At 29.7% G+C, this 24675-nt stretch overlaps 1 protein-coding gene, 1 long non-coding RNA gene and 2 pseudogenes across 3 annotated transcripts; 2 read left to right on the top strand and 2 right to left on the bottom strand.

Annotated features, from left to right (window-relative positions):
• Positions 1–2393: 2393 nt before the first annotated feature.
• On the top strand, positions 2394–5601 carry LOC106376673. Its single transcript, XR_007318524.1, has 3 exons — positions 2394–2658; positions 2889–3919; positions 4006–5601. It is a non-coding gene; the product is annotated as an uncharacterized LOC106376673 (long non-coding RNA).
• A 246-nt stretch (positions 5602–5847) lies between these two features.
• Positions 5848–8043, bottom strand: LOC106378402 (annotated as a pseudogene).
• A 1548-nt stretch (positions 8044–9591) lies between these two features.
• On the top strand, positions 9592–12152 carry LOC125575452 (annotated as a pseudogene).
• Positions 12153–20648: 8496 nt separating this feature from the next.
• On the bottom strand, positions 20649–22869 carry LOC106376672 (phosphoglycerate mutase-like protein 2). 2 transcript variants are annotated; one of them, XM_013816774.3, is made up of 10 exons: positions 22646–22869; positions 22403–22464; positions 22209–22316; positions 22003–22082; positions 21727–21889; positions 21561–21635; positions 21363–21451; positions 21135–21254; positions 21013–21057; positions 20649–20920 (listed from the first exon to the last, which is right to left on the bottom strand). In XM_013816774.3, exons 1-10 carry the CDS (start codon positions 22755–22757, stop codon positions 20866–20868), a joined length of 909 nt encoding a protein of 302 aa, XP_013672228.1. In that variant the 5' UTR covers positions 22758–22869; the 3' UTR covers positions 20649–20865. The 2 variants fall into 2 exon arrangements, with proteins under 2 accessions (XP_013672228.1, XP_013672229.1); XM_013816775.3 differs by having other exon boundaries at positions 21013–21031.
• Positions 22870–24675: the final 1806 nt, after the last annotated feature.

Below are 24675 nucleotides of genomic sequence, written 5' to 3'. Positions count from 1 at the left end.
CGGTTGCCAAACGAACAAGGCTATTTTATGAAAAGATATTTATATAATGTGATTTCATAAAAAAATAAAGTTCACAAAAAAAAAACAGTTTTGATGTTAAAAGATAACCTCTCTTTAAAACATAATACTAAACAACATAATATATATATATTAATTAATAAAAATATTTTATTTATGTCAGTCATTTTTTATATTTTTACAAAAGATCATTTAAATAACATATACTAAAATATCATTGATGCACTAAAAATATTTTACAATTGAAACGATTGAAATGTTTATTCAATCTTACATAATTTCTTTTTGTTAAACTTTTAACTATGAGTTTTGAAAATTTTACAAATCTACAAATATCAAATTATACAAAAGAATTTACGGAATTATATATATATATAAGATAAAAAGCTGAACTAATGAAATAATTAAAATCAAATTTAATTTAACTAGAATCAAAAGTAATTGTACTTTGAATTGAAGAAATATGTGTAATTTAATATTATATTATTATCCCCAAATAAGTAATTTAAACAATCTATATTTTTAAGTCCAAGACCAAAGTTTAAATGTAAAAAATATAACTTAATCAAAACATTAATCTATATTAGCACAAAAAAATACTACGGTTAAATTTGGAGAATTAAATACAATTCATGCAAGAGTAACAATCACATCATCGACTATAGATATTATATATTCAAATTATATATCTAGTTAAAATAATACAATGCTATAGAAAATAGATCATACATGTAAATTAAAATTAGAATATTAATAATGATAATATATTTATAAGTATATATTTATATATGTGCATGAGCATATGAAAATTACCTAGTATACCATTAACAAGCATAGTAAAACCACTTGAAAATTAGTTAATATGGTATATTTTATTATTTACATTAACAAGCATAGTAAAACCACTTGAATTTTCGTTTAATTATAATAAAATAAGTTTAGTAAGAAACAAACAAAATCTTACTTAAATTTTAAATATTTTTATAAAATAACGTATTAATTATTTTTTAATTATTTATTGTTATAAATAAATGTTAATTAAACTTTTATTATAAAACAAGAAAACAAATTTATATTTTTTTATAAATTCTATAATTATATTCTCTATTAAAAAAAAAAATAGAAGGGCTATATGAATTAAATATGGTAAAATTATATTAAATAGGTAAATTAACAAAAAAAAAAATTTTTAATTGGTTCATTTGAATAATTTATCACTAATCATTTAACTGGATTAAAATTCGTAAACTATATAATTTTTTATAAAAATTGTTTTTTAACATAGGTTAAACTTTTATATCTATAACTATATATTATCCATTATTTATTTTATATAATGACAAATCATATTTTAATTATAATTTTTTTTAGTTATTACAAAATCTGTTGAGAATAATTTAGAAAATATTACCAAAAATTCAAATATTTTGTATAAAATAAAATATTAATGTAGTAACAGAAAAATTCAAAAATTCATGTAATCTTCCAAACTCAAAAGTAGTAGTATTTATTTTCTTTTTGTAAATCGAAAATTATCTTTGAAATTATTTTTTAAAAAATTTTTAAAATTTTTTTAAGTATTTATTTATTTATTTATTAGAATCCTAAATTTCATATTCTAAAAATCCTACCTCACCTCTCAACTCTAAACCCTAAGTATAAATTAGTTAACGCTAGGGTATAAGTGTCTTCTACCCTTCATTAAAAGTGAGGGTAAAAGTTATTAATGTAGACATTAAAAGTGATACTTTGAATGTGGTATTTAAGTCAATCTCCCTATAATATTTTAAAATCGTAATCAAAAATAAATAGAAAACTTAATATCATAACATCCAAAAATATCATATATCAATAAAATTTCTAAAATAATATGATAGATGGTACTATGTATAAAAATTACTAAAATAAGTGTTATTTAAACAAAACGGTATTTTTACTTATAAATTCCGTAAAATACTAAAATAAAATAGTGTTTTTACTTATAAATCCTGTAAAATATTAAAATAATATATGTTAAAGTATATTTTTTTAAACACATCATGTAAATATAAGTTATCTTAAACATATGTATTTTCTATAATATAAATAAATAAATTTTAAATTTTTTTATAGCAAAATGTATAAATTAAAGAAAATATATATTTTGAAGTAGGTTATCTATTTTATTATTTCAAATTGTTATTTTGTTTTATTTAATTCAAAAATATATTAGTAGGAAATAAAAATTAATAACAAAGTAAAATGTATTAAACAAATCAATATATATATTATATATATAAATTAATCATGCCGAATAAGAAATATAAACAATAATATTGTAGAGTTATACAATATATAATACTAAAATACAAATTATATATTTAAAGCATTTGTAATAATATCAAATACATTTATAAAATACAAAACATCCGAGGACCGCGAGTTAAAATCTAGTTTGGAGCTAGGAGATGCTCTTAGTGTAATATTTTTTTCTAATTATTCTATTTTGCCAATTGCTTAGCGGTCTTATTTTATTGTTAGCGTGAGTCAAAATATTCATTGAGAGAGTGGAGAATCATTTCAGATCTAGGAACATACAGTCATACAGATCTCTTCCTGCGGAAGGGTGACGGTAGGAGACTTTCTTGGTGACTTGAAGAGGTTAGTCTTTTTTTTTTTTTTTTTTTTTGGTGAACGACGTTCCTTTAATCTTCTCTTTTTTTCTCCGAGTGTTGATAAGTTTATGACGATAACGTACTATTCTCTGTGAAAACTGAAAACAGCAAACCCAAGATCGATTTGTTTTACTGCTTAGTGATGTTGAATCCTTTTGATTTATTTGTGTTCATCAATATAGTAGTTTGATTCTTGTTTTCGTTCTACTTAAGCAGGAGCCAATATGCCAGAGGAACTTCTGTCGTTTGCAGTACAAAAGCTTTGGGACCTACTAAGCCAAGAATTTTTTTTTTGTCAAGGAAAAAGTTGTTTTCACCTCTTTACCGGGAACCCAAGCACTATAAATAGTCTCTCTCTGCACGAATCGAATCCGGGTGGCGGAAGTTACAGCCGCAACCCCCTTTACAACTGGGCCAACTCGACGTTGGTCCTACTAAGCCAAGAATACGAACAATTTAAAGGAGTTAAAGGTCAAGTAACTTCACTAAAAAGCGATCTAAACTTGTTGAAGTCATTTTTGAAAGATGCAAACGCTAAGAAACAGACAAGTGAAGTGGTGAAAAACTGTGTGGACATGATCAAGGAAATTATTTATGATGCGAAAGATATAATAGAAACGTTTATTATAAAAGACGAACTCGGAAAAGATGGTGGCATCAAGAAGCGTATCAGAAGACTTGCTTGCATTATTCCAGAACGCAGGGAAATCATATTAGAATTGAAAGCTTAAGTAAGAGGATATCCAAGGTGATATGTGATATGGAAAAGTTTGGAGTACAAAAGATTATTGCCGATGTGAGGGATCCACAACCTTCTCAACAAAGAGTAGAATTTGCTAGAAAGTACGAAAGCAATCTTGTGGGGCTGGAAGAAAATGTTGAGAAATTGGTTGGAGATTTGGTGGGAGAAGAAGATGTTCAAGTTGTTTCTATGACCTGGATGGGTGGCCTTGGGAAAACAACCCTTGCTAGACAAGCTTTTAATCACGACAAGGTTAAAAGTAAGTTTGATAGACTTGTATGGGTGTGTGTTACACAACTTTGTGACCCGATGATTGTGTGGCAAGCAATCTTTCGGACTCTAAGACCCAATGAAGAAGAAAACAAAATCTTGGGGATGACAAAAGCTACACTTCAGGACCAACTCTTTCAGTTGTTGGAAACATTTAAATCATTAATTGTCTTTGATGATATATGGAAAGAAGAAGATTGGAAACTAATCAAGCCAATATTTCCACACAATAAAGGTCTGCTGCGCTCTTACGGTATTTAATAAAAATAAAGATGAAATTACAGATCAAACTCGTTATGCTCTTTGTGTTATATTTTACAGGTTCGAAGGTGCTACTCACTTCTCGAAATGAAAGAGTCGCAGCACGTGGAGAAACATATATCAACTTTAGACCAGACTTCCTATCTGATGAAGATAGCTGGACACTTTTCCAAAGAATAGAGCGATGGCTAGTAAAGTTACATCTGGTAAGCATTCAAATGTGTTTGGGATGATCGCAAGACAATCTTCTTAGACCTTACTTGAACAGAAACTGTATATATGTCTCATGGTATAATTGATGTAGTATATAGAGAAATTCTCTACAATGACTCTAAAAAACCCTTTTATAACAGACTAGGGGGTTTTCCGGGCTTCGCCCGGATTTTTTCCTATAATATTAGTTTAATTTTTATATTTATATTTTAAAAACGAACAAATATGATATTCACTGAAACTTGTTATAGAATTATAAACATAAATGCAAATTTAAAACTATTTGAAATAATCTGTTGTGTTTTATTGAAGTTTTATGTAGGATATTAGTAAGATTAATAAAAAGTTATCTAAATTATAAGTTAAGATCTATATATATTCTTTATATTGGTTATTTATTTTTATTTAAAACAATTGTAAAGCTTATAATTAGTACTGTATAAATTTTGATTGGTTTTAAAATTATTAAGTTTCATTTTTGTACTTGTCTTTAAAAGAAAGTACCACCGACTTGTATATCGATTCTTTATTTGTTGTCTTCAATTTATCGTTTTAACCAAAATAATTTTGTCAACCTTTTTAACCAAAATTTAAATTTAACATTTATTGTTGCTATTTAATTTCTGTGTTTTTTTTAAAGTTTGTTTGTGATAGAAAGAAAATTTTGCTTCAATATTTGAAATATTATTAGTTATAAATTTATAGAAGGTTTACTTTCTTACCGTTGTTGATGGAATATTAATTTTACAGTTTCTTATTTTAATTATTTAATTAATCAGATTTTTTGGAAATAATTTTGAATATTAATACTATTATTTGATGTTCTAGCTTTTTTATGTTTGCTGGGTAGTGTTTGTGTGCTCAGTCATCCCTTTATGCAAGGCTGAGATACTTGCTCAAACATGGTCTTGAATGACCTCTCGAAAACAGGTATTAGTGAGGACTTCAAACCCAATTTAAAAGCTTTCTAAAATTTATAAATGGTAGATATATACAAAAATTATCACTGTCTGAGGTCTGGAATTAGGTTTCTAATCAAAAATTCTGAAGAACTCTTAACTTAAATCTGATTAAACACATTGCATAGACGTTTTGTGTGTTTCTGAAAATAATTTATATACAAAAACGGTTTAAGAATTCTAACTCCTACGATTTGATCTTGCCCTACAATCTGAGTTGCAAACCTACAAACTGCATTATTATTATTCTCGCATTTGCCTCACTTCTTCTGCCGGGGACGTTGTTGTTGTATTGGCTAATTTTGTGTACATGATGTTGGTTCACTTACGCACACTGCGAGGATGTTGTTGCTTTATATTAAGGATGAGGAGATGGTGTGTTCTGAATTGGTCTTTTGCATGTGAATATTTGAAATTTTTAAGGATTTATGGTGGGGTATTGAGTTGTAGTAAATTTGTATGTTAGATTTTCTTTGAGGCTTTATTTTTTTGAAGCTTCGTAGTCTAAGTTTGTGATTTAATAGGCAAGAGAATGATGAAGGTCATGGCTATTTCGGGCCTAAAAATGCAAAACTTGCAAGTACGTGATTTTAAATTTGAATGCATACAGTTAGTGGCAAAAATAGCTCAACTATTATAACTTCTTTTGGGACAGGCTAATGCAGAAAAAGTCTTTTATTAGAAATAATTTTCAATCAACCAATAAAATCTTAATATGCATGTTAGAAACTGTTAGTTTTCACATAAAACACTTACAATTCTGCAAATTACAATGTTTAAATTTATTTGTGTACGACTGTATTTACCACTACCTACAAAGGATATAGATATATCATATATCCATGAACCTTCTACTATACTTAAAATAAAGGAAATATCACAACCCGCAATGAGTTTCCTAGTTCTCTAGAAGTAGTTCTTTGAAGGTCCATGCCTTCCACATCTAGTCTACCACAAGTCTCTTGTGATGCTGATGGCAGAGCTGAATTCTTGGATCAGCCTCTATCAGGTAGTACGAAACGATTCACTGGTTCAGTCGTTATCACAGATCGTTTTTTTGACAAACTACCGAGATCCAAAAAGCATGCTAACCCTAATCTTTCTTCTATCTAAGGAAACCCAACAAAATCATAACTTATTTTACTCAAGGATTCATAGATGTATGTGTTCATTCAGTAAAGTATGTGATAACTCACTAAAACTCCGGTTGATTCACCAGAGTAAATCTCAGCATCTCGATCTTAGCCTCCATCAGTCGAGGTTTTACACCTAAAATAAAACCGACAGACCAAAACAATATGTTAATGAGAACAACACCATTGTCAGACCACCACACAAAAATATAATTAATGAACATGTTACACTGCAAAGAAAACTACAAACTTTTGATGAATCTCTTTTATCAAACTTGCAATCAAACGTGGAGAGATAAGGTCCTAAATTGTTCTAAGTGAACGCAGTGTTATTATCTGAATATGCGTCTTTGATTAAAGTAAAACAGAGCCTTGTTTTCCCGATATGCAAATACAGATCCCTTCATTGAATCCAAGTAAGGCTTTATTATCTGTTAGTTTGTAAATTTAAATTTTTTTGATAATCTTTAAAGGTTAAGAGAGGAATGTTGAAACCTTTTCATCTAGCAGGAGGATGGTGATACCCACAAATTCACCATTTTTCTTCATGTTCCTTCAATCCCAAAAGCAGAGGATCCGGCCAGGAACCACCTGAGAAGTCAGACCAAGGCTGAGATCGTCAAAGGTTGAGGAGGAAACAGATTTTTGAGCAACGGTAGCAGCAGAGGAAGACATTGTCGATGATTGGTTGAAATCTGTGACAGTTCAATAAAGCCTTGACTTGATAAGAGATGCACTGCTCTGGTCTGCTATATGAAGTATATAGGGGAGAACTTAGAATCGGTAATGAAATGAAACCATAAGTGATAGTCTGAGTAAAAGAGACAAAGTTTTGTCGGCAGATGATTAAATTGGATTCAAAGATCAGAACTTTCAAAATGATGCGTTACCCAAATGAGAAATCTATCTACTTGAATTTACACTCAAAATAGAAAACATAGAATGAAAACATATTAACACCACCGGCATAATCATAGTGAACGGTGCTTGTCTCGACACCGTCGGCAAAAACCCCTTGTATAAAGCTATGATCCCTACAGCTCTCACCGTCTTCAACGCGCAATCAACCGCTCCCTTATACGGCACCGTTTTCCCCGCCTCCACCTTCATGTTCATCACTCTCGTCTTGATCACATCCACCGGGTTCGACGCGACCGAAGCCACAAACCCCGCCGCGAAGCTCGACGTCACGTGAGTCCCGAGCCCATATCTCATCAACCCTTACTCCAAAATCGTCTCTTTCACCGAGTCGTACGTAGCCAGCTGCGACGCCGTCACGAGCATCGCTCTGTTTATCGTCATCGACGAACCTCTCCACAGCAACGTGACGCCTTCGCCGCGAACCATCTGCGCGATCGCGTCCAAAACGCTCTTGTAGTTCCTCCGGTCGACCACCGGGAGCCTCCCGTCGGCTTGCATGCGCACCATGGCAACATCCGCCACGTTCATCGCCAGAGGTATCGGCGCCGAAATTGATTGCGAAATTGATTGTGATGAAACTGATTGTGAAGAATAGGATGATCAAAACTCAGACGCTACGGTTTCAAGAGAGAAGACGAAGTGAAATGGGGAAGAGGAGGAGAGACTCGCGACTTCTTCTTAGATCTAGGTTTAGGTAGACGACTAAGCCGTAACCCAAATCAAACAAAGGCCATTAAAAACAAATTCGAAGCCCAGAGCCAAAAACGAAACGAAGCCCATTCGAAACAAAATTGAAGCCCAGACCCGAAAATGAAATATTTTGATTGGTTGAATATTTTTGATGACGTGGCATGCCTAGATTTTGAGGAAATCTCTCTTTTAGTATTGTGATATAACACACATACGTTAAAATTATCAAAATGCTTCATTAAACAGTTAAATAGACAAAATAATAACCTCCGATCTACAGTTATGGTTTAGATTTAAAGGGTGATGTTTGGGTAGGGGTGGAATGGATCTGGCTATCCGGAAAATTTAAGGTATCCGAATTTCAGGGTTTTTAAACCCGCACCGAACCGGCGGTCGAACCAGGTTGAACCATGAACCGAAAAATAATACGGGTTGGGTTAATGCTAAAACCCAACTAAAATCGAACCAGTTAAAAACCCCTATCAAGCCGTCAAAAACCCGAGAACCGGCAACCCAATGAACTGGCCAAACCCCGATTCGTATATAAGCCAAAATTTTGTTAATGAAATAATTAATTTGTCTTCCTTTTTAAGTAAAAAATAAGTTTTATCAAAATTAATAAAGTATTGTCTTTCGTCTTTTTCTTGTATTATCTCTACAACTCATAAATTACAAGATTCACAGAGTTTAATATTCACGTCAAGATATTGTTTTTGTCTACTTCTTACTTTGTTATATTTCATAATCACTTGTTTTCAAGGCTTTAAATAATTGAAACATTTACGTTTGTGAAATTTGAATTTCAAAATATAACTTTTACCTAATGTCATTATAATTTTTTTAAAGGTGATGAAGATTTAGAGTGATAAGATTTGCGAATAAAGTTTAAATGTGCTTTTCATATTGATTTTAGATTTTAATTGTTATTTTTAAGTTTTTCTACACATTATGGCTATTTAAACATTTTATTTGATATGATCTATTTTTTTTTGTAGAATATGCATATTATTTATAAAACATCATTAAATTTAGTTTGATCTAAGTAAACCCGATCGAACCCGGTTCAGACCTGGTTGAACCACAATGACCTATGACCCAAAAAAATTTGGTTCGCTAGCCGGTCCGGTTTTAAAAACACTGCCGAATTTAGATCCATCACTTCACGATAACTGGATTTTGGATATCCGTCTAGATATTATTATTCGTGGATATTTGGTTCCGGATCTAGATTCGTAAAAGTAATTAAAAATTAAAAAAAAAACTATTTTTAAAATGCTAAAATTTTAAAAATAATAAATTAATTAATATTTCAACAATATTTATAAATATATATATGTATATAATATTATAAAAATTAAAATTTAATATTATAAATTAATTTTATGTATAAATATTAATATATCAAATATAATTATTAATAAAATTAAAAAAATATATATTATATTTTTAAAATATGGATCCGGATCCGAATATCAAGACTTAAAAAATCAAAATATCCAGATTCAGATTCATTCTGTGTTGACGGATCCTAGATTTTATTATCCAGATCTCACGAATATCCTTTTTTCGAAACGGATTCGGAGTGGATCTCGGATCGGTTCCGAATCTCGAATAATAAGTCTCAGCCCTAGGTCTGGGGATGTGTTTTAGGATTTAAAAAATTAATTAATTAATATTTTAAATTTAAAATATTTGTTAAAAAAATAGTTTCAAAAATCGAATTGAAAAATGTAGTATTCAAAAAAAAATTATTTATTTAAATAATCATCTATATTTATATATTATATAAAATAAGGGTGGAAGAGTGTTTTACCTATTTAATGAAATATTTTTTTTTATCATTTTTCTTTGTGTACCTTTTAGTGAAAAAACTGTATTTTGAGAGAATTGTTCTTTTATTTATTTATTTTATGATGATGTGCATAACCGACGAAGGATGATGAGAAAATGGAAGAGATGGGTAAGAAAATGATCAAACATTGTCAGAGATTGCCTTTGGCCATCAGAGTGTTAGGAGGTTTGTTGACTGAAAACTAAACAGTGCACTATTGGAAACAAGTATCTGAGAATATTGGACCTCATTTACATGACAACAATTCATTAAATAGTATATTGTCTCTGCGCTTTGAAGAGTTGCCTGGTTATTTGAAGCATTGCTTCCTCTACTTTGCCCATTTCCCAGAAGATTATGAGATAGATATAGAAAATCTGTCCTGTTACTGGGCTGCAGATGGAATACTCAGGTATAGCGATGGAGAGACCATTCAAGACGTTGGAGAAAGCTACATAGATGAGTTGGTGAGGAGAAGCATGGTTATTTCTGAAAGAGACAATGCCACTTCGAGATTTGAAAAATGCTATTTGCATGATTTGATGAGAGAACTTTGTATGTCTAAAGCCAAAGAAGAGAACTTCCTCTCCCCGAGTGCGCACCCCCAGTCTCTTAGTGTATCTCAGAGATTTTTCACTCATGATCCCTATACATTAGATGTTGAGAGAGAGATAAATAATTCAAAGGTTCGATCTCTCGTGGTTGTCCAAAAGGTAGTGCTTCCAAATAGCTGGATGTTTGCACGTAACTGGAAGCTTTCAAGTATAATCTTTACAAGGTTACAGCTGTTGAGGATATTACATGTCTATAAAGCTGAATTCGAAGGAAGGAAGCTACCGGATAGCATTGGAAAACTCATCCACTTAAGATATCTGAACATAGAAGCTGCGGGGGTATCTCATCTACCCGCTTCTCTACGAAATCTGAAGTTGCTGATATACCTAAACTTAAATGTAAACAATAGTTTCACATTCGTGCCCAATGTCTTGATGGAGATGATAGGATTGAGGTACCTTATTTTAGCAGAAACTATGAATATGAAGACAAAGTTGGAATTGAGTCAGCTAGTAAAGTTGGAGACGTCGGAGAATTTTTCAACAGTGTTGCAATTTAGAGGATCTCCGTGGTATGGCCAGATTGAAGACCCTTGTAATCGCTTTAAGAGGTGAGATCAGCTTAGAAAATTTGTCTACATTAATAGGTGGACTGGGACGCTTGGAAAATCTTACTGTAGACTATTATGGGGCTAAGGGGAGACAAGAATGGATAATACTGGATTTCAATAATCTCAGAGAGCTGTCGTTGAGTATAAAGATTATGTTATCTGCTCAACTACAATTCCCTTCTCGCATTACAAGGCTGTCTCTAGAATTCTGCAGTTTGGTGGAGGATCTGATGCCCGTTCTAGAGAAGTTGAGCCAATTAAAATTTGTTACACTTGGGTCTCATTCCTTCCTTGGGAGGAGAATGGTTTGCTCGGCTGGTGGGTTTCCACAATTGCAGAAGCTAGAATTATTTGGATTAGTGGAGTTGGAAGAGTGGATAATAGAAGAAGGCTCCATGCCCCTTCTTCATACTCTCCAAATTGATGGCTGTAAGAAGTTAAATAAGCTTCCTGATGGGCTACAGTTAATCACTTCCTTAAAGAAGCTGACTTTACGTGTAAATGTGTAATGGGAAATCAATGGAATGAGAGATTGTCGGAAGGAGGAGAAGATTATTACAAAGTTCAACACATCCCTTCCGTCAGTGTCTAAATATCATCAAGAAAAAAATGCACCAGGTAAGACATTTTGTTTTCCCTCTACTCCTCCAAATATCAGAGTTATCAATAATCATCAAGAGAAGAGAAGAGATAAATTCTCTGTTTATGTTTTCAAAAATTGGATAGCTAATCTGAATTCGATTGACTTGTTTTGTTTGTTCTTTTGTTTTTTTTAGAAGAAACTGGTCTGAAGCGAATCTCTTATCAACATTGGGCATCAGCGAATCAACCAAATAATAAACTATCTGCATTCTTATGTTTGGTTGTATAATTTATCAACACTTATGATATTCTGCTCCAGTATTATTACCTAAAACAATATACTTTGTGGTTTGTATCAAAACTGTCTTTATACGTTTACTGCCTTGAGTGATCGATCATACTTATCTTCATTCATTATTCCTATTGTAGTTGTGGATAGCTCATTGGCTTTTTAAGTTCTTTTTCTATTTGAGCATTTTTATTTTGCAAAGTTTATTTTCTGTTAAAAAAACAAAATTTCTGTAACTTTCCAATCTCTTTGTTATTTTTCTAAAAGAAAAGTAAAAATCTGCTTGAATTGATTGGCTTTTTTTTTGTTATTCTGTCTTGTTCACAAATCTGCTTTGAAGCGAATGAACCGAATAATAAACTCTTTGTAATCTTGTATTTTGCTGTATAATTAATCAGACTCTGTGGTTTGTATCAAAACTATCATTACTGGTTTGAGTGAAGATATTGATCTTAATTCGATTATTCCTAATTAACATTGTATCAGAGCGGTAGATTATAGTCATTATCTTTTGCCTTTATGTTCTATTTGGAACATTTTTCATTTTTGTTTCTCCTTCTTGAAACAACTTTGTTCTTGGTTTGTCCATGTTGTATTTTGGTGATCACAGTCACAGGTACTTAAAAGTTATTTGTTTGTTTTGTCCATATCTCGTTTTGGTGATCATAGATAGATACTTTATTTGAGCACGAGTTATTGGATAGCCTACAGTCCACATGTGTTTAATAACAAACGCAAATAATTGAGACTACTTTGTCCCCTTGAAGGTAGGACATAGTAACTGATGTTCTACTAATAAACCAAGGATATGTTATGTACATAGAAGACTAAGGAGAAACAGTGAAGAGAAAGAGATTGATGTGGAAGAGGATAACCAATGAGAAGACAACAAGGCTGAAGAAGGATGTTTGTATATACGGTTGAAGGCTTATCGACAAGGTGAGACGGTAGGTATGAGTGTAACCGATAGATCCAATCCAGAAGCTCACCGCGAGCTCGAGAACCTGTAAATCAAAGCCTAGAGGACGACCATGAAGGAAGAAGGATCATCCCGAAGAAAAGAGATTCAATGGTGGATGATGAACATGATGAACAGAGAGATTAGGATTTAGAAGATTGTTTTAATGTTTGATTGAGTCTCTCATAAATGAGAAAGAGTTTACATGCATATAGTGTTTGCTAAACCATAAAGCTAAACCAAAGATTAGATAACTAAACCAAAAAATAACCGGTTTATTCTATATATAACACAAGATCACATATATCAGTTGATGAGAGAACTTCTGCTATCCTATACCCAAAAAGTATCTCTTCCTTATCACCAACAAATTTACATCGTTTCAACCAAAAAAAACAAAATCAATGGCTAACACAAAAGAAAGCTTGAATCAATAGAAACCGTTCAAAACAAGCTATAACTAGTAATGTAATATGAAAGATTATTTTTAAAATCAGACTACGGGTTTTCATGCGCCATGCGCAGAAATAATAATTTTAAATAATTTAAAAAGAATATTTGATTTACATTTTAACATTTAATATTTTAATTTTGTCGATTTGAAAAAATTAAAATTAAAAAAGTAATTATATTTGGTCTTGTTTCTTTTGATTTAGTTTGATTTAAAATTTTATTTTATTTAAACATCGATAGAATTAAAATTATATTTACTAAGAATAACATTTTATTTATATGACACTGAATATTTCTTTAAATATGTATATTATCCCCTAACTTTAGAATTATATATTTAAATCGATAAAATTTTATAAATTTTGGATTTTTTATTATTTTAGTTAAAATATGTTAAACTGTAAAAATCAATTTGTTAATTTACTTAATGAACCAAAATTTAAACAACATTTCAATCAATTAGCTATCAATAAAAAAATATTGGATTAGTATTTTTTTATAGAAAATCTGTGAAATTCAAAAGACAAAAGATCTAGTCAAGCTGATTTGTATTGTATTGTCATATTTTTGGAGTGTAATTGTTATTTCATTGCCTTTCCTCACATTCTTCGCCTCCCAAAACCTCAGCAAACGAACTTCCATAGTGTTGGAGCAGCACTCAGCTTTCAAATCGGCAAGGAGGAAGAAGGAATTTGCCATCGCAGTAATCGGTAAGTCGAACAAACTATTCTTCTTGACCTCGTCAAAGCTGTGCTGTTCATGGTTGAAACAATTGATATTTATAGTCAAAGCTTGAGTTAGTTACTTTGGGGATGCGATGAGGTCGATTGAATGCTGCAGAGTGGAGGACTGAGTTAATTACGTAGAAGCTGGGTGCAAAACAAGAATCAATGGGTCGTTATGGAGTGGTAATCGTAAAGGCGTTCGTCAATCGGATTCTGGATATTCGTTGGAGAACGCGAGGACATCAAAAGAAAAGTGACGGAAAACAAAAGCTCATCATTGGGCCTGGAATGCAAGAGCCCAAACCGAAACCATTAAACCCACAAAACGCAGCGTATGTAGATTTGCCGCGTGTCATTTTTTTCCCCTATAGAGAAAAAAACCAACTTTATTATATAAGATTACCATCATTATTATTTTTTTTCCAAAAATATAACATTTATAAAAGAAATAATACGTGTAATAATTAAGTGATGTCATATCACAATTTCTCAAAGTCATGTCATTTTTTTTTGGTAAGAATTAATATAGTGACGACAAATAAACAAATAACTTCATAATTTAATAATTTTCAATAAATGTTTAATTTATATTTTAATATTATTACTAGTTTTTGACCCGCGCGTCCGTGCAGGTGTATGTTCTGCGTAATTATATGTTTTTGTTAGTTGTAAGAAATATTCATGTTAATGGTTCATAGGTTATTGAGTTCTGATGTCGATTATCTTGTTCATTTTGTTTATCTTCCTTTTTTAAACTATGAGGTTGTATTATTTTTTTATTGTACTTTTTTTATTTTACTTGGTAAACTAAACAATAAAGTGTAAAATATTAGAGTATTTTGTTTAGATTGTGTGTGTTTTTATATACTATAAATTTTTTGATTTAAATTATTATTTAAAATTATATTTTATAGATCTTTTTTAAAAAAATTATTTAGACAGCAACAATAAAAGTTAATGGAAAATTAACCCAAAAAAACATTCACAAAAAATAAGAAATCTAGAAATTATATTACAAAGGCCATTTTGATAAATTGAATTGGGAAATTTGGTTTTGATTTAAAATAGTGGATCTTAAACATTAATCAAGGCACGTATAATTTTTTTCCAAGAAAAGAAACAGAAACATGTTTGCCTTGTACGACTTTTTTTGTTCCCGTAGAAAGTTATGCTTCTCCTTCAGATCTCTTTGTCGGTTTCCGTTTTCTGGTGATATCTTCCTCAACAACGGGTGAATTTCTCAGTGAAATGATGACAGAAGAAAGATCTATTGATTAATACTGCATATTTGGCATACATGTTCGAGTTTGTAGATTTAGGTTGAACTTTGTTTTTTACGATTAGTTGTTCTAATCTATAGTCTGTGTTCTGATTTTTTAAACATCATCTGAGGGAGTCATACGAACGTTAAAATATTGAATTACCCATTTGTCTGCTAAAACCATCTCAAATGTATCTCCAAAAGATATGTTCTGCCTTCAAAAATGTAAGCACTTGACTTAAACTCGCCAGTTATTTTTAAAAGGCCAGAGTTTTGTGAGAGGATGAAAAGCAGTCATTTGTGAAATGATATGGTTTTGACGTTATTAGGGAAGAGGTATATATAGATATGTATGAAAGGGTATTGATTAGGGATAAATGCCATCTAATTATTTATGATTTTGTTAGTTGTGATTATTTAGCATTATATATCGAATATACTATTCGATTCCTAAATTGATTAGTTTGTTAGAAAGTTAACGTAATCACATGACTTTAAATGATTAGATTTTAAACGTGATTTGCAAGATTAGAAATCAAAAAAGAATATTGTGCTAGTTGATTGAAGTCGTAATTGTTACGAAGATTTGCTAAAATATAGGAATAGATTTTGGAAAGTAATTTCGTTTAGGAAATTAATAAATGATTAGTTTTGATTTTGAACTAAATAATTTCTATTGGTATTATCCTATTGTTTAAGCTAGTTTTGATGTTCAATTACATGATTTGTAGTAATAATGATATAAATTATGATGGAAAGTATGAAATTTCCATAGTTTCTTAATCAATGTCATGGAAAGTATGAAATTTAGTTCGGGTTCGGTTATTTCGGATTTTGAAATAAAAAAATAATTTTTTCATTTTTTTAAGTTTCTTGTATTTAAAAATATAACTTTTACTTAACTGATTTTTTTTTATTTTTAATAGATTGAGTGATTAATAAAATTGGAGATAACATTGCAAAAATAAATAAACATTAATTTGGTCATTTAAAAAAAAACAAATTGGATGTAACTTTTTTTAATACATAAAAGAAAAACTTGACATGCATTTTAAGTGAGAATCAAATCATTTTATATCTACTTATATGTATATTATATGATTTTAAAGTATGTGTAACATCAATATAAATATTTTAAATAAAATAAAAAATTTAAATTAAAAATATAAGGTTATATATACTTATGTTCGGTTATATTCGGGTATCCATTCGGGTTCGGATATTATCCCTTCGGGTTCGGATATTCGATCTCTCCTAAATCAATACCCGTTCGGGTATTTTGCTATTTCGGTTCGGATTTTGGTTCGGGTTTTTCCGGTCGGGTTCGGGTGCAGCTTCGGGTATCGGGTAAAGTGCCCAGGCCTACTATCTAATATGCTGGTTTTGATTGTCCGGACCAAGAAAGCTGGAGGTATTATAACAATGGAATTCGATATAGACGAAGAAGAACGAAGGTAGTATCACAATTTAATACAATGTTTTATCAATGTTATACAATGATACGTAGGAAAGCAGATATTCTATTTAGATGGTTTTGTAATGTTTTGGTTTAGTAATAGTTTGTAATTGTATGGTTTAGTAATAAGACTAAACGTTGTGTTTTATTAATTATGTAGAAAGATATGTAGGTTACGACGGATCAAGTGGTTTAGTAATGGTTTTGTCATTTTATGGTTTATTAATAAGACAAACGTGTGTTTCGGTGTATTTTAAATGCAAAACTCTGTGTTTAATGACGATGGCATTCCTTGGTAAATTACTAAGAAAAACTCAGGTATAAGTACAAAATGTATTTCAGTTTTAATAATTTAGATTTTTATATTTTAGTTTCATCCATTTGAAAAAGAAAAATTATAAATATAATTATATTTAGTCTTGTTTCTTTTAATTTGGTTTAGTTAATTTGTTTTATTTAAACTTCGATAGAATTAAAATTATATTGTTCTATCGACTTTATATTATATTCAAGAATGCTTCACTCTAAAATTATAAATGTTGTTATATTTAGTCTCGAAATTCTTTTAATAGAACTAGATTTTTTAACCGCGCTACGCGCGGATAAGATATTATATGTATTTCTCAATTCTAAAAAATAATGTATAATATTGTATTATATTATTTAAAAAATATAAAATATGACTACATAACATAAATATATTTTTTAAATTTTCTTTGTGGAAATCATTATGTTGTTTGATTATTGTACTTGATTCACATATTTGCATAGATATTTGTGATAGATGAATAACTATATTTTTATTATCAGTAAATAATATATATTTATTATATAATATAAGAAAAAAAAATTATTTACTTTTTAAACAAACTTGTCTCATGTTGGGGACTCGGTTATAGACATATCATATACGAATGAGACATTTTTACAGTTATCAATCTTCTTAACATTGAAAAAACAAATCTACATATCAAAACAATATCTCATACGATCTATTTGTGGAATAATTACTCTGAAGAAATTGAATTTAGGCATCAAAAAGGACTGAAAATGTATGTGCATATATGTTATCTAAGTCTGCTTCACAAAGTACTATTCATAGTTCATATATCATTAATGTCCATCCTATTTTTTTGTCCACCATTTCTTAAACATCTTGAAATAACTGATGCTAATTAATAAAAAACTTTTTGCTGGAAAAAAAATCAAATTTGTCTAATTATCGCTTAAATATTTTATTAATATGGTCTAAGAAGCTTTTAAGTGATATCATAGTTTAATTTATTAGTTTTTTTGTTAATTTTTAGAGGTTTTTGTATTTAAGATTTTTTTCCATATTAAGCTTCTATTTCTTTCACAGAATTGATATATATATATATATATCATAAAAATTACCATCAAATCAGTTTTACTTATTTATTATTTTGTTTTAACAAAAATACACTTTTTAAATAATTTAATTTAAAATAAAATTATATATTAATTTGCTGTATTTTAACAATTTCATTGATTTAATTAATTTGCTTTGGTGGATAACTTAAAAAGTTTTCATATGAATCGGGGAAAGTAAATTTATGTTGTTATATTATATTTATTTTGTGTATATAGAATCTATATATAATTTTAGTGTAATAAAGAAAAAACATTATTTTTTGTAACTTCAAAAAGATACATTATTACAATTTAAAATGAATCAAAATTGAAGAAAATGGTAATTAAATATTTGTAAATCTAATTGTTTAGTTGGATTCTCATGAAAAAAAAATCGATTGGTTAAACAAATGTTTCAAAATTTGTTGTGGTATTGTTTTGTCTATAAATTATAAAATTTATTGAATTAATATATTTAATTATTGCATCCTTAAATAATATTTTATTAAGACATTAGAAAAATATGTTTTGAGTTGTTTTGTCAAATTGTACAAAAATCTATGCTTTTTCATATTTGTAACTTCAAAAAGATACATTATGATAATTTGAAATTAATCAAAATTGAATAAAATGGTAATTAAATATTTGTAAATCTAATTATTTTTTTATCTTGTTTAGTTGGATTCTCATGAAAAAAAATCGATAGGTTAAACAAATGTTTCAAAATTTGTTGTGTTATTGTTTTGTCTATAAATTACAAAATTTATTGAATTAATATATTTAATTATTGCACCCTTAAATAATATTTTATTAAGACATTAGAGAAGTATGTTATGAGTTGTTTTGTCAAAATTTTACAAAAATCTATGTTTTTTCATATTTGTCACGAAAATTTATATGTTCAACTTACTTTTACAAAATTCTTAACTTTGTCACGAAAACAAAAATCTATGCTTTTTCATACTTGTCAACGTTCTCACACTTTCTAAGAATATATTAGCTTAGTCACTTACTTATTTTTTTTTTACAAAATAAAGTATCGGAGTCTTGAAAGTTGAATTCATATTATTGTAAATGTACATAAGAGTTTGTGATTATATACTTAGTGGTTCTTGTATATGTGTCCAAGAAAGTTTCAATGGCTTAGTGGTAACTGTCCTATATATATATCATACTAACTCGGGTTCGATCCTCACCTTCGCATTGTTTTTTTATTTTTTACGAAAAAAAATGAGATGACATGGCAATTTCGGATTCTCTGATTGGTTGATTTTTTTATCCTATGTGGACACCCTCTCTATGGCTTATATCTCCCTTTTAGTATAGTATAGATTTAAATTTGGATAGAATTAAAGGATCCATGCTCCACTTTTGTTTGTGTTTTTACTTTCAATTTTTTCCTTAGATAGAATTATAGGATCCATGCTCCACTTCTACAACTTGTTCAATTGCTTTGGCAACTTATTCTCAAGCTTTGATTCGACAAGGTCACATACATCAGTTGATGAGAGAACTTCTGCTATCCTACCCAAAAAGATTATCTTCCTTTTCACCAACAAATTTACATCGTTTCAACAACAAAACAAAAACAAAATCAGTGGCTAACACAAAATAAAGGCTCGAATCTACAGAAACCGGTCAAAACAAGCTATAACTAGTAATGTAATATAAAAGATTACTAGCTTTTGACCTGAGCGTCCGCGCGGATGTTTGTTCATGTTTTTAACTTTTAATAATGTCATAAACATAATTGTTTGTGTTCTTGTCATCTATTCAATATTTTTGACTATTTGGTAAAGTAAAAATCAATATTATTATTTACAGAATATATTTCAACGAAACTCTCACTTTAATAGTTAGAACGGCTAATATTGTTTTTTACACTTAATGAGTAATTATGTATATATATTATAATATAATTGTATATCTTAACTAATAAATAATTATAATAATCAATTAACCAAAAATTAAATGAAAAGCGTGAGTTAAAAGAAATATATAATTCATTAGTATCATAATGTATATCGTCCATACCCTTAAACAATAAATATTTAATATTTTAAAGATAATTGTTTATAAATTAATATATAAATTGGAAAAAATGAAAAACATATATATTTTTTAAAGAAGATAAGTTATATATATACTATATAATAATCATAAAAATTATAATGAAGAAATAAATAGATGTAATAATTAAATTTTTATTAGAGGTAAGAAAAAGATGTATAAACAATAATTAAATAAAAAGATAAAATTCTGTAAATTTTAATAATAAATGAGATGATAAATATTTGTAACATGATTATACCCGCGGAAAAATCACCTAGTTAAAGTGTAAAATATAAAAATTTAAAGTTTATTTGATGGATTCAGGTGAGACCATGTTATTGTAGGATAGAAAAAAGTTTGAACGACAGAAAAAATGTTATTTCAACATTTGAGATTCAGGTGTGACCATGTTAAAGAATATGAAAAGTGTTTATTATCTGGGCCATCTAGATATACTAAGCCCAAAACAATATTATATTATTCGAAACAAAATCCGTGAATTTATGGTGTAGCTAAAGGAATGTTAAGCGAATATATAAAACAATCGTATTTAATATCAGTGGCATTAGTTTGTAATTATTGAGAAAAACTCAGGGTCAAATCTTATTTGTACTCCTGTTTTAATAGTTTAGATAGAAGATAGATATTTAAAATCATATTCTCTTAAAAAATATCCATCAAGGAATAACAAATTCTTGAATACCAAAATATGATCACAAAGAGACCTTCTCAATGTCCATGTCAAGGAATCAACTTTGTTAGTTCATTTTAAAAAGCATTAATAAAACTCTTGAGATCCATAATAAGGTTTTACATAATTCTCATCACTTTAGTCTCTCCCACTACTTCCCATCAGCAATATCACTCGGAAGATCTTCCGGGATAGTTAGTCACAGGAGGATCTGAACCGATCATGCTGCAATTCAACAGGAAGAGATAAGAATAAGACTTCAAAAACTATGTGAGTGTATCAAATGTGAGCGCTTTTGTTTTACCAAACAAACTTACCATTTATCCACAAGAACTACTGAACGAAGCTCACAGTTAGCGAAACTGCAACAATTAGAAATTAGGGTATCGAGAACACAATGCCAAATGATCAAAAGAGAGAAGAAGAGCAGAAGGCTTACTGTGAAGATATCTCGCTTTTCACAGATGGAACACAATCGTTTCCAAATGAGTTCAATGTATGATACAAGAACCCACTGTGAGTAACAACTGCAATTTCCTTTTCTCTCCTTGTACTCAACCTGAAGATCAGTCAAAAGATCATGTCAAGACTATCATAATTACCTAGTATTGTGTGAAAAAAACTTATCAAGTAAATAGAGATGTAAATAAGAGTCGCAGATATTCACCAGTTCATGAATTTCACCCCTCTGCCTGCGATATCTTTGTCCTCCTCTCTGATATCAGGCTTCCACAAAACATCTTCGTCAGTTTCTACCTGTAAATAGAATGACTAAGAGAAAATGTTAAAACAAAATAAAAAAACCACAATAAAGGAAAAGGAAGACAAAATATAGTTTCTACAGAAAAATGGTTACGAGACTTGCCAATGAAAAATCAACTGCAGGGAATAACTCGCTGTACTTGGTGATACTGCTTCTTCTGTCACAAGGATGAACACCCTGAAACCAAAACAATAACATTACAACTGGTTTTCTATTACCCTCGTGCGACTGCGAATGCACAAAATGTGTGTGAAAAATAAAAAAATACCAAATGTTCTCGGCAAGATTCAACTGCAATGAACGGTGGACGATTTAAGCTTGATATAGCAGGACGGTCGCTGTCTCCTGCACCTGCCTTCATAAGCGGAGGTGCATCAACGCCATCTATATAACCTTCCCCTCCAAAAGTTCCAACTGCAGTTTGCAAAGTCCTAAAACATAACATAAATCACTAAGCTTATTTCACTCTAAACGACTTGTCTGAAGTAAGAATCCAACCATGAAAAAAATGTCATTAAGGATCATATACCAATAAGCCCATTACCTGAGTAGGGAAGACACAACAACCAACTCAATTCTGTTAGAGATTCCACTTGCCTTAACATGCTTGCGTAAATTGTCAACCTACAATAGCATTATTCACATTACATAAAGCCTTTTACGTGTAGCATTACAGCAACATATCATTCATATATTCATATTTCTATGCAAAATCCGAGTAACAAAACCCATAAAAGAGCATGATGATACCTGTTGCCATCCGAGAGGTGTAAGATGTGCATCAAATAGATCCTCAGAAAAGTAAGCATCATGGTTCTTCTCTCCTTCTACGTTATGAACCCCTTGAGCATGTCTCACCTAAACACACACGACAGATCTCGAATCAGAATCAGAGAAAAACAGAGCCAGATCAGAAAACACATTACTTTGGAAGAAACACGAACCAGATGTATGGTTTTGCAACGATGAAGTGGGTAAAGGCCTTGACTTGGTTTTGCCTCCATATCTTAGTGTCGGATTCATCCACCAGAAAAAAAAGATCATTTAGATTCACATATAACCCATGAAGCCTTTTTAAATAGAAAGCAAAAACAATTAAGCGTTAAACTCTAAAGATAAAACCTACCCAAAAAACTCCAGATTCCGACAAGAGATTGTAAGAGAAACAGAGAGAGAGAGAGAGATACCTTGAGAAGGAATAGAGTTGCAACAACAACGAGGAGAGAGCGTCCGAGGCGATGGAAGATGAGAAACTGAGGAAATGGAAATGGAGTGGGGAAATGAAAGAGTTGAGTTCATTGGTGAAAGCTTAATAAATAATATCGGGAACTGTGGTCGATCCGTGTGTCCAAGCGTTTTGTGGTTTCTTTCCTTTATTAACTCTCTCTTTTGTCATTACATGAGTAAGACTTTTCGGAATATTCCGGATTCATCAGCACCTTTTGTTGTGGTTCTGTTTGCCTTGAACTAATGAATGACAAAAAGTAAAACAAAACGTAAGAAACCTTTGTCCATATTTCCTGTTTAATTTTTAGTTGAAAACTTGATTAAAATTAAGGTTTCATGTTTCAGTTGAACATCTTTATATATAAAGAACTAGCCGTCGGTCCGCGCTACCCGCGAAATGTTCTTTATGTGTGATATATGTAACTATATAATTGTATATATTTTGTTAGTTTTTGCAAAAGCGGTGTATTTTAACTTTTATGGTTTTAAATAATATCATGGTATATAGTGATTATGTATGAGTTATAGATAGTGTTCTTGTTGTATGTTTTTGATAATTATTAATCTATGATTGGTTGGTCAATTGTGGGTTGCTATAATTATTTTAAATATTCAACTTACACAAAGTTTCTTAACCAATTCTTTCCCAATATTATGAAAAAATTATGCTGATATTGAATGTTAAAAGAATTTACAAAACATGGCAAGAAGTAGGTGAAAAGATGCTAAATCATTATTCTAAAAGTTGTCATTATATATAAACATGCTATCCTCAATAGTTTTTCTTTTAACACTATTTTCATTTTATTAAAAGAAAAACCAGCATACAGACCACAATGTTCTAGAGGCATATAGCCTAGACCACAATGGCCTAGAGGCATATAGCCTCAACGTATAAGCATAACAGAGATGCAACACTACGAAGAACAAAATATAAAAGGATGTCAAAAGAGATCAAATTGCTTCTACTCATCCTCAATAATTACATGACTTCTTAGAACATCTCTAATCTATTGCTTTTTTTTATTTCTTTAATAGCAATTAGAGATCAAATTGTTTCAACTCATCACTATCACTTCTTCTATAACAGAGACTGCTATTTATTTTATAAATAACATCACTACTATTTTGTTAATATATATTTAAAGCTTGCTAATTTAGAGGAATACATTGGAGCATATTACACATTTTATAGAGTTTCTCGATTTTAGAAGTAGAAAGAGTAAAATACTTTGAAGATGGTCTTAGGTGATTTATAACATTAATTAGTCCTCTTTCGCAAATGAACATGTGTATATTTGGTTCAAAATTTGTTTTTATTTGGAAGAATTTGATTATATATGTGGTTTGAATTATTATGTTTGTGATTGTTTTCTTATTTTATTTTATGGTTTTTTGGTTAAGATTATTTGATGTTAGAATTTTCAACAATTAATTAAATCTCACAATTTATGGTTGAGATAATTTTAAACCGGATGTATTCTTCTTTATTTTGGTAATATATATATATATATATATATTGACTTGTTTGTTTTATTTTATATTATTTACTTTCATTTATACTTTCATATCTTGTCGGTTTATAGCATTTTTCATCTGTATTTTGAAAATATATACATTTTATTTGTATATCAGTAGTAAATTTATACTTATTTTTGGAAGTCATGACATAAATGCATTTATTTCCATACAATATCATTAATCTCTTATTATTATTTTTTTTTTTTTGACAACATCAACTAAGAGCATCTCCAAAAAGGAACTCTATTTTGAAGTTTCCAAAACTCTATATTTGAAGTTTAAAGGTGTTCTTCTCCAAAAGCAAAACTTCAAACTCAACTTTAAAACTATTTATATTTTATAATATGCTCCTTATATTTGTCATAACTAATTTGAATTCATACAACTTTTGTAAATAACTAGCACATATATAAACATATTACAACAATATTAATTAATATAATATTCTATTAAATATAAAAATTTAAAT

The sequence above is a fragment of the Brassica napus genome, chromosome C1, assembly GCF_020379485.1.
Source record: "Brassica napus cultivar Da-Ae chromosome C1, Da-Ae, whole genome shotgun sequence".
Lineage (NCBI taxonomy): Eukaryota > Viridiplantae > Streptophyta > Magnoliopsida > Brassicales > Brassicaceae > Brassica > Brassica napus.
The sequence above is the reverse complement of the archived record's forward strand: the minus strand, read 5'-3'. Positions and strand labels throughout refer to the sequence as shown.

Excerpts from the sequence above, each read along its gene's own strand:
- LOC106376672 (XM_013816774.3), bottom strand. The coding sequence starts at position 22,757 with ATGAACTCAACTCTTTCATTTCCCCACTCCATTTCCATTTCCTCAGTT. Across the intron at positions 22,083-22,208 it reads CACCTCTCGGATGGCAACAG|GTTGACAATTTACGCAAGCA; the intron begins GTATCATCATGC and ends ATGCTATTGTAG. Across the intron at positions 21,452-21,560 it reads CTGCAGTTGATTTTTCATTG|GTAGAAACTGACGAAGATGT; the intron begins GCAAGTCTCGTA and ends TTCTATTTACAG.